The sequence below is a fragment of the Salvelinus alpinus genome, chromosome 25, assembly GCF_045679555.1.
Source record: "Salvelinus alpinus chromosome 25, SLU_Salpinus.1, whole genome shotgun sequence".
NCBI lineage: Eukaryota > Metazoa > Chordata > Actinopteri > Salmoniformes > Salmonidae > Salvelinus > Salvelinus alpinus.
The window spans coordinates 26,033,901-26,044,781 of NC_092110.1; the positions used below are offsets into that span (position 1 = coordinate 26,033,901).

At 43.8% G+C, this 10,881-nt stretch overlaps 1 protein-coding gene across 2 annotated transcripts in view; it reads left to right on the forward strand.

Annotated features, from left to right (window-relative positions):
* The first annotated feature begins 226 nt into the window (after window positions 1–226).
* The window catches only part of LOC139553735 (AT-rich interactive domain-containing protein 1B-like), a 398,895-nt gene continuing 388,240 nt past the window's right edge, over window positions 227–10,881 (forward strand). For both annotated transcript variants that reach the window (XM_071366350.1, XM_071366351.1), the window contains exon 1: window positions 227–1,815. In XM_071366350.1, coding sequence (XP_071222451.1) covers window positions 559–1,815 — 1,257 coding nt within the window. In that variant the 5' untranslated portion in view covers window positions 227–558. The remainder of the gene's footprint in view (window positions 1,816–10,881) is intronic.

Below are 10,881 nucleotides of genomic sequence, written 5' to 3' on the forward strand. Positions count from 1 at the left end.
AGGTAGCTTACTAAGTTCCAGCATAATGGTATAAAATGAAATGTAGTCTATTAAGTAGACTATTCCTCTATTCAATAGGACTGTTTCATCCGGATACCATGCTACCATTCAATATTGTTTCTATATTAAATTTTACAGTGACTTTCCTTCACTGGATAACATTGGAGACTCCAGTCCGCGTTTTCCATGTAAGGCGCGTTGGAGCCTGGTGGTGGATAATAGCTGGTGGAGCTTGCTCTCTCTCTCTCATGCCATGCTGGGCCAGAAGGGCTCCGGGAGACAAGCATTTACCCATATCCGGGTTGGAGGAAAGGAAAAAAGTTTCATTTAAACCTGGACGACAAACTTCAGCATGAAGCCTCACTGACCGCGCCAAAGCCGCGGCTGTCAGCAACGCATTTCACCGCCGATTTTTACAAGCATTACAGCGCTATAACACAGCTTCGTTTTTCCATTGAATATTTTTTTCCTGCTTGTGTTTTTCCTCTGTCTGTATTTTTGTGTGTGATAGAGTTCTGTGCGTCGGTCAGTGTCCCTGTCTAAAATGTTCAAGTGACAATGGCTGCGCAAGTGGCATCAGCACCGACAATAACTAATAATAAGAATAAGAAATTGTCTGGCAATTTGGGTCAAGAGATACATTCGGGGAAATCAGGAGGAGGAAATATATCAAGATCTGGAGAAATGCTTGGAGCTGTTGATGGGACTAACACAATGAATAATGTTGATCACCACCACCGACATGAGCTCAACATGGTCAATTCAACTTATTCTCCGAATAACAATTGTGACACACCGGAGAAGGAGAGTGGAAATAACGTCACTTCGTCAGATTCGACGACCTCTCCGGGGGGGATGGAAACCGGGTTGATAGAGAACCATAAAATGAAAAATGTTGGGAGCGGAGATCCCCCTCAGCACCTCACACCGCCGCAACAGCAGTCACAATTTAACCCGTTTCCTCAGCATCAGCAGCGCCAGATACAAAGTAACAACAACAACAACAGCCAAGCTACAAGGGGAGAGAGTGAGAATCACCATCACGGAGGGAAGGAGGGTGTTTTGGGTAGCCAGCCAGAGCAGCAGATGCTGAGTAAAGGTGAGGGGGATCATACCTGTAAACCAGGGGAGCGGATGGGTGCTAGGTATGAACATTCCAACTTGGGACCAACGACCAACAACATCATCAGCCAGCCCCAGAGCGCGGGAGGAAACAACGAGTTTAATAACTACTATGGCACTTCCAGAGTAGGGCCCTGCTATGATCAACATGGCGGACAACAAAGCACAGGGATGGGGATGATGCACTCTTCGGGACCCAACAACATGGACCCAGTGCACAACTCCCAAGAAGGGTACCACAACAGCCACTACAATCACTATTCTGGCTACCGGCAGGGCTACTGTGGCGCGAGCTATGGCATGATGGCCCCGTCCAGACAGGGCAGTAACATGCTGATTGGCCCTGGCAGCAACACTCCAGCTGGCCATGTCAAGGCTGCTATGGGAGCTGCTGCCTGCGGTTCTGGTGGAAGTGTTGGGGGCTTTCAGAGATTCCCAGGACAGAGTCAGCATCCTACCGGAGCCACCCCGACACTAAACCAATTACTGACGTCTCCAAGTCCAATGATGCGAGGTTATGGAAGTGGCTATCAAGACTATAACAGTCCCTCTGCACAACAACAAGATGGCATCGGCCTGGGCAAAGACATGACTTCTCAGTATGGCTCCACAACCCATGGCTGGCCAGGGCAACAGAGAAATCACCCGTCCATGAGTCCTGGAAACGGAGGGCCAGGTATCAGCAGACCACAGGTAAATACTAGTTTTACAAACTCAGCTGTACTCTGAGTCACACCTGTCATGCTTGTAGAGTTGTTGAAATGTGTTATTACACAGAAACTAATAATCCCTCTCTACTTCACATAAATATGATATTTGTTGGTGAATAATACACTTCTAATATTAATCTAGCTGTAAAGTAATTGGAGAAGATAATACTGGCTGGTTTCAGATCTGCTCAAGGTGACTCTTGCGAGAAAAACAATAGCCTGTCAGTCACGTATTTGTGCAATACAGGCATTATTTCATAACAGAGATTTTACACAATTAATTTAGGCTATTAGTCGTAAATAGGCTTGGGAACTAAATATAATTTTGTGCGTAAAGGCGCGTTAAACAGAATACAATTATAATTATTAATATGTATTTGGTTAAAATTGTTGCAATGCATTTACCTTGACTGTGTGTTGATTATTTCACACACATATTTTAATTGAAGAGCTTTATTTGTGTAAGATATTACGCATTTACATTCTTTAATTAAAAACAATTATTTATGTTGGAGATTCGCCCTCTTGCGGACGTGGTTAAAAAACGTTATTTGGAGGGACGCGCTGTATAGGGTCTCGACGAATTAAAACGTTACACATTGATTAATATTGTTTTTAATTACAAATATGTCCAAATTACATCTTCAAAATATCATATATTTTAATTAGCAATCGATGTTTGCGCATATAGTATAGTCGCAATGACTGTCGAAGGCGAGGCGTGTCTGTGTATCACGCTGTCCGCCTGGGTTATTTATTGGAAAGTAACTAGGTTTTCTCTCCATTGCAAGGTTTGGAATTTGAATTGTGGAGATAAAGTGGCTGTAAACCTCCCCAGACGACTCCCTCAAATCTGCCATCTGATTGGCCCTCCGTCTCCCCACAAGGGTGCTGAGCGCTGCTCATGTAAAAAGTGCTGAACCCTCTATTCAGGCGCTTGACCCGGGGCATGGTGGGGGACGGGGGGCGGACTATTCATAACATTGCCTATAGAACGCCATCTTCGAGGCTATAGAATAATGAAGAGTTGTATATATACATTATGCCTTTGGGTTGTGTTATCATGAATGGATACATTTATATTGTCAAGGATGAACTCTGCTGAAAATGACCCAGATATTTGACCCCAGGGCAAAGTGGAGGTGTGGCCTAGGTGTGGTCTTTCACTCTCTTCCAAACAAAACACTAGGCTACTTTTGTGTAGTTCCCAGGAAGACCTGTGTGCATGGGGGATTTTGATGACATTTTTTATTGTAGTAGGCCTAGTAATTCCATAGTAATAATAGTCCATATTTTATAGCTTAGACATGTCATTCAACAGATCATACATTATTTGTCTGAAGTAGTTTTAGTACAGTCTTAATTTAGGACATTTGGAAGGCCGCCTTTGTAATATTAATTAAATGGTTTTCATGCCACAAATAGTTATTATATTGTATACTGTATTTTGGATGCACAACAACCACAGTGCTAAGCATCTACAATACATCATACACATCTACATCATTGTCATGCTTTTAGTCTTACATAACTGTACAGGCAAATAATTACAAGTCATTTTTTAAATATTATGCCAGGTTTCAGAATAGCAATATAATGTATTTATGTCAGGTTAGCATTTTTCGTCATGAATCTTGTTCTGGAGGCAGTTCTGCAGAGAAGTCACTGCTGGCACAGCCACAAAGTCAAACAATCTGATTTTTAACCAACCCTTAACCATAACCTTAACCACACTAATAACCTTAATGCCTAAACCTAAGCTCATTTTTGTTTTCATAAATTTTTTACAATACATCATTTTTTTCCCTTGCAGCTGGCCTATCTAAGGGGAAATCTCTCAGTTCTGCCTCCAGGTCAAGACTCGTGACATTAAACGGCAACCTGCATATTCATGACAATTTTCCGTGCATCTAAACATTATGAACAGCGGTGGTTATAATCATAGTTAGTCATTGGAGGGTAATGATTGTATGTGATGCATACCATAGCCGAGCTGGGCAGCCATTAAGTTAATAAGCCTCTCCTTCAGCCTCAGAGAATAATAGCTTCCAAATTGTAATTGGTAAATAAATTGTAGCAATCATATTTGGCCCTACTATTTAAAGACATCAGTGGGCTAAAGATGCACATTATAAGCATACATTTACAAGCAGAATAAATCTCTAGAGGATATCAACTAAATGAATCTCTTATTATTAAAATAATGTACAATATGTTTTGCACAGGTTGCATGCAGTTGAACTTGGTATTTACTTATCATTTATTTATTTTCATACTACAATGTATTTTATTTTGAACCCGGAGTAGAGATTGTGTTTTAGTTGTTTCATATGAACAGAAATCCTGTATACATGTGGATAAACAGGTTTGTAATTGACTGTGAGAGGTTCCTCAGTCAGTGCACCAACAGGGGTTGTGTGTCAGGACCGGTCTAATGTGGATCCTCCGTTTGAGCCATGATCTGGCTTTAAGCACCTCAAAGTCTCTCTCTGTCTGTGTGTGTGTGTTTGGTTAAACATGCTTCAATCACCTGTCGGCAGAATCTCCCTCTTTCAAGTTAAGTTCCACTCCACTGCCTCTCTACAGGAGCAAGAGCTGTGAGAACACCTTCCTCATTTAAAACAGACTGGGAGGTGAAGACACACACACACACACACACACACACACACACACACACACACACACACACACACACACACACACACACACACACACACACACACACACACACACACACACACACACACACACACACAAAGAGAGTAGAACTACAGGAAGGAGACCCCTAGTTGAAGCTACTCTTTCGTCCAAATTGCATTGTCCCAGATTTCCAATTACTCTGGCCTATTTGATTGAGGAAATGGACAGAGGAAGAGAGAGAGAGTCCTTGTGATCAGTTAGTGGTCTGTCTGCTTCTGCACACTGTTCCTTAGTATCTCATCAAATAGGTCAAATCATAACAAATCAAATCAAATTTGATTGGTCATACACACATGGTTAGCTGATGTTAATGAGAGTGTAGTGAAATGCTTGTGCTTCTAGTTCCGACAGTGCAGTAATATCTAACAAGTCATCTAACAATTCCCCAGAACTACCTAATACACACAAATCTAAAGGGATGGAATAAGAATATGTACATATAAATATATGGATGAGCGATGACTGAGCGGAATAGGCAAGATGCAATAGATGGTATAATATACAGTATATACATATGAGATGAGATATGTAAGATATGTAAACATTATTAAAGTGGCATTTTTAAAGTGACTAGTGATCCATTTATTAAAGTGGCCAATGATTTCAAGTCTGTATGTGGGCAGCAGTCTCTCTGTGTTAGTGATGGTTGTTTAACAGTCTGATGGCCTTGAGATAGAAGCTGTTTTTCAGTCTCTCGGTCCCTGCTTTGATGCACCTGTAATGACCCGGCCTTCTGGATGGTAGCGGGGTGAACAGGCAGTGGCTCAGGTGGTTGTTGTCCTTGATTATCTTTTTGGCCTTCCAATTCTGCCAGTAAAGAAACACACAAAAATGTCAGTTTTGTGGAAAATGAAACTGTTGTTCTAGTTTAAGTATTGACTGATTTTACACAGTGCTTATTATATTCTCTCAATCTAGTTATGCCTTTCAGTCTTTAAAACATGTGTTCACTTATTTACAGTAGTATAAGGGTAATACACTGCAGTGTATATGTGTGTGTGTGTGTGTGTGCGTGATTGCATGTCCTTGTATATCTGGCTTTATGTTCATATTCTTGCTTGTCTGTCTGGGTTTGTATGCACATTATTTAATATTTCAGTGTGTGTGTGTGTGTGTGTGTGTGTGTGTGTGTGTGTGTGTGTGTGTGTGTGTGTGTGTGTGTGTGTGTGTGTGTGTGTGTGTGTGTGTGTGTGTGTGTGTGTGTGTGACAGTGCAGTGTGGAGCAGACAGAAGTAGCCTCGTCAGCACTAGTTCTCCAGCCTCAGCTCCTTCCCTTGCTCCTCCACGCTTTGTTCATGTTGCTTTGTTTTCATCTCAGGCTCTCCTAGCCTAGCGCTGATTAGGAACAACACAGTGAAATGTTCATTTGCTCTGTTGTTCCCGATAAGGGTCAGACAGACGGCCAGGGTTTTCATCTTGCTGGATGAAACACAATGCTCATGAGCGTAATTGGCAGCTAGATTATCCCGGGACTGCCCATGATTTTCTTAAAATGCCAATTAATTCAGATTTGTCATAAAAAATTGACCAGTCGGAGCGTCGACTGTACGTATAATTAGCTTGCTAATAAAATAATTGTAACTTTTTGTTCTGGCCTGTGATGCACTCATAACAAACAGAGTGCAATAATTTGTTGAAGCAGAGCAGTTTTTTAGTTATTGAAAATCTGCATAGTTTTTGTTTGGCTTTTGGCTATTTGGAGTTTAGGATGCTAGTTTATTCCCAATCCCAAACGGCATGGGAATGCTGCACTACATGATTGAGGTAGTTCAAACCCATAGCCTCTTTGTGTCCTAAGGGATTTGTTATTTTGACGTGAACATTTCTACATGACTGATGGACATGACAGACGTCTGGATGACATTGATAGACAGGACCAGCTCTATATAGAGAACATGGTGATATTCTGCTACCTAACCCTCCTCTCTGAGCCTTTATCAGTGGTAGCCAGTACACATTGTCAGGCTGTGGAGAGAACGAGAGTACATCACTATGGCTGAGCTCCCTGCCATCCAGGACCGCTACACCAGGCGGGGTCAGAGGAAGGCCCTAACCAATGTCAAACACTCCATCCACCCAAATCATGGACTGTTCTCTCTGCTGCCGCATGGCAAGTGGTACCGATGCACCAAGTCTGGAACCAACAGGACCCTGAACAGCTTCTACCACCAAGGCATAAGACTGCTAAATAGTTAGTCTGGTAGCTATTTGGTTAACTGTTTAACTATCTGCATTGATATTTTTGCACATACTCTTTTGACTCATAAAATCAAAATCAAATTTTATTAGTCACATACGACGAATACAACAACCTTACGGTGAAATGCTTACTTACGAGCCCCTAACCAACAATGCAGTTTCAAAAAAATACAGAGAAGAATAAGAGATAAAAGTAACAAGTAATTAAAGATCAGCAGAAAAATAACAAGAGCGAGACTATATACAGGGGGGTACCGATACAGAGTCTATTTGCAGGTACACCGGTTAGTTGAAGTAGTATGTACATGTAGGTAGAGTTAATTAAAGTGACTATGCATAGATGACAACAGGGAGTGGCAGTGGTGTGAAGAGGGGGGGGGGGGGGGCAATGCAAATAGTCTGGGTAGCCATTTGACTAGATGTTCAGGAGTCTTATGGCTTGTGGGTAGAAGCTGTTTAGAAGCCTCTTGGACCTAGACTTGGCACTCTGTTACCGCTTGCCGTAAGGTAGCAGAGAGAACAGTCTATGACTAGGGTGGCTGGAGTCTTTGACAATTTTTAGGAGCTTCCTCTGACACCGCCTGGTATAGAGGTCCTGGATGGCAGGAAGCTTGGCCCCAGTGATGTACTGTGCCGTTTGCACTACCCTCTGTAGTGCCTTGTGGTCGGTGACCGAATAGTTGCCATACCAGGCAGTGATGCAACCAGTCAGGATGCTCTCGATGGTGCAGCTGTAGAACCTTTTTAGGATCTGAGGACCCATGCCAAATCTTTTCATTCTCCTGAGGGGGAATAGGTTTTGTCGTGCCCTCTTCATGACTGTCTTGGTGTGCTTGGACCATGTTAGTTCGTTGGTGATGTGGACGCCAACAAACTTGAAGCTCTCAACCTGCTCCACTGCAGCCCGTCAATGAGAATGGGGGCCTGCTCGGTCCTCTTTTTCCTGTAGTCCACAATCATCTCTTTTGTCTTGATAACGTTGAGAGAGAGGTTGTTGTCCTGGCACCACACGGCCAGGTCTCTGTCCTCCTCCCTATAGGCTGTCTCGTCGTTGTCGGTGATCAGGCCTACCACTGTTGTGTCATCTACACATTTAATGATGGTGTTGGAGTCGTGCCTGGCCGTGCAGTCACGAGTGAACAGGGAGTACAGGAGGGGACTGAGCACGCACCCCTGAGGTGCCCCTGTGTTGAGGATCAGCGTGGCGGATGTGTTGTTACCTACCCTTACTACCTGGGGGTGGCCCGTCAGAAAGTCCAGGATCCAGTTGCAGAAGGAGGTGTTTAGTCCCAGGGTCCTTAGCTTATTGATGAGCTTTGAGGGCACTATGGAGTTGAACGCTGAGCTGTAGTCAATAAATAACACTCTCACATAGGTGTTCCTTTTGTCCAGGTGGGAAAGGGCAGTGTGGAGTGCAATAGAGATTGCATCATCTGTGGATCTGTTGGGGCGGTATGCAAATTGGAGTGGGTCTAGGGTTTCTGGGATGATGGTGTTGATGTGAGCCTTGACCAGCCTTTCAAAGCACTTCATGGCTACAGACGTGAGTGCTACGGGTCGGAAGTCATTTAGGCAGGTTACCTTAGTGTTCTTGGGCACAGGGACTATGGTGGTCTGCTTAAAACATGTTGGTATTCCAGACTCAGCGAGGTTGAAAATGTCAGTGAAGACACTTGCAAGTTGGTCAGCGCATGCTCGCTGTACACGTCCTGGTAATCCGTCTGGCCCTGCGGCCTTGTGAATGTTGACCTGTTTAAAGGTCTTACTCACATCGGCTGTGGAGAGCGTGATCACACAGTCTTCCAGAACAGCTGGTGCTCTCATGCATGTTTCAGTGTTATTGGCCTCGAAGCAAGCAGAAGTAGTTTAGCTCATCTGGTAGGCTTGTGTCACTGGGCAGCTCTCTGCTGTGCTTTCCTTTGTAGTCTGTAACGGTAGTCCTTGCAAGCGGCAGCTCTAGCCTTTAGCTCAGTGCGGATGCTGCCTGTAATCCATGGCTCTGGTTGCGGTATTTACGTACGGTCACTGTGGGGACGACGTCATCGATGCACTTATTGATGAAGCCAATGACTGATGCGGTGTACTCCTCAATGCCATCGGAGGAATCCCGGAACATATTCCAGTCTGTGCTAGCAAAACAGTCCTGTAGCTTAGCATCTGCTTCATCTGACCACTTTTTTATTGATCTAGTCACTGGTGCCTCCTGCTTAAATTTTAGCTTGTAAGCAGGAATCAGGAGGATAGAATTATGGTCAGATTTGCCAAATGGAGGGCTGAGGGACGAGCTTTGTATGCGTCCATGTGTGTGGAGGTGGTCCAGAGTTCTTTTTCCTCTGGTTGCACATTTAACATGCTGATAGAAATTTGGTAAAACTGATTTAAGTTTCCCTGCATTAAAGTCCCCGGCTACTAGGAGTGCCGCCTCTGGGTGAGCGTTTTCTTGTTTGCTTATGGCAGAATACAGCTCATTCAATGCTGTCTTAGTGCCAGTCTCTGACTGTGGTGGTATGTAAACAGCTATAAAGAATACAGATTAAAACTCTCTCGGTGGGTAGTGTGGTCTACAGCTCATCAGCTTATCATGTGTTGCTGCTACTGTTTATTATCTGTCACTTTACCCCTACCTATGTACACATCTACCTCAATTACCTCGTACCCCTGCACGTTGTTATTCATTGTGAATTTATTCCTTGTGTGTGTGATTTTTCTATTATTTTACTATTTTTCTCTCTGCATTGTTGGGAAGGGCCCATAGGTAAGCGTTTCACTGTTAGTCTACACCTGTTGTTTAAGACGCATGGGACAATTTCTTTTTTTTAAACATTTGGTTCCTGGGCTGGATCAGAAGCCTGCCTTCGCTGACTCGTCTGTCTGTCTGTCTGTCTGTCTGTCTGTCTGTCTGTCTGTCTGTCTGTCTGTCTGTCTGTCTGTCTGTCTGTCTGTCTGTCTGTCTGTCTGTCTGTCTGTCTGTCTGTCTGTCTGTCTGTCTGTCTGTCTGTCTGTCTGTCTGTCTGTCTGTCTGTCTGTGGCACCAGGGAATCTCCGTTCAGAGCACCCAGCCTAGCTTCTCTCTCTCTGGTTATTTCTCTCAGCAGGGGTGTGAAGATGGCCACGCAGAGTGTCTCTTCTGGGGAGAGAGAGAGAGTGAGGCAATCTGAGAAATATGGAAATATAGCGGCGGGTGGCAGCAGAATTTGAACTCAGCCACACAAGGCTACTGAGTCATGGGGCTGACTTCAGAGAGGGAGAGAGGGAGAAAGAGAGAAAGTTATGAGCAGGGGAAATATTAAAGTATTTAGAGCCCTCCATCTGAAACTTGCCCCAGACTCTCCAAGAAGGTAAATGAAAGGGATGGAAACACAGTATGTGTTTAGGAGCAGAGTGGTTGGTCAGATGATTTCTGCCTGCCCGTGGTTTTCCCTCCCTCTCTGGTACCCTGGAGCTATCGTATTCCCCTCAAACAGTGGTGTGCCGTTTGTGTGGGGCAGGCAGGCTGGCTTTCGGAGCGGGAGGGGAGTGCTGGGCAGGGGGCCATGCAGGAGGGGAGGGCTGGGCAGGGAGCCAGGCTGGCAGGCAGCCCTTTGGTGGCCTCTTTCACCTCCCACAATCCCTCTGACCTTCACACATGCAAATTAGCCACGTGCAGAGAGTGAATGGGAGGAGAGCTTTCCCCCCTCCTCTTAGACGAAAAGGGATCTCTTTTTTTCAATTCAATTTCATTTTCAATTTAAGGGCTTTAATGGCATGGGAAACATATGTTTACATTGCCGAAGCAAGTGAAATAGATAATAAACAAAAGTGAAATAAACAATAAAAAATTAACAGTAAACATTACAATCACAAAAGTTCCAAAAGAATAGAGACATTTCAAATGTCATATAATGTCTATATACTGTGTTGTAATAATGTGCAAATAGTTCAAGTGCAAATGGGAAAATAAATAAACATAAATATAGGTTGTATTTACAATGGTGTTTGTTCTTCACTGGTTGCCCTTTTCTTGTGGCAACAGGTCACAAATCTTGCTGCTGTGATTGCACACTGTGGTATTTCACCCAAGAGATATGGGATTTTAATAAAATTGGTTTTGTTTTCAAATTCTTTGTGGACCTGTGTAATCTGAGGGAAATATGTGTCTCTAATATGGTCA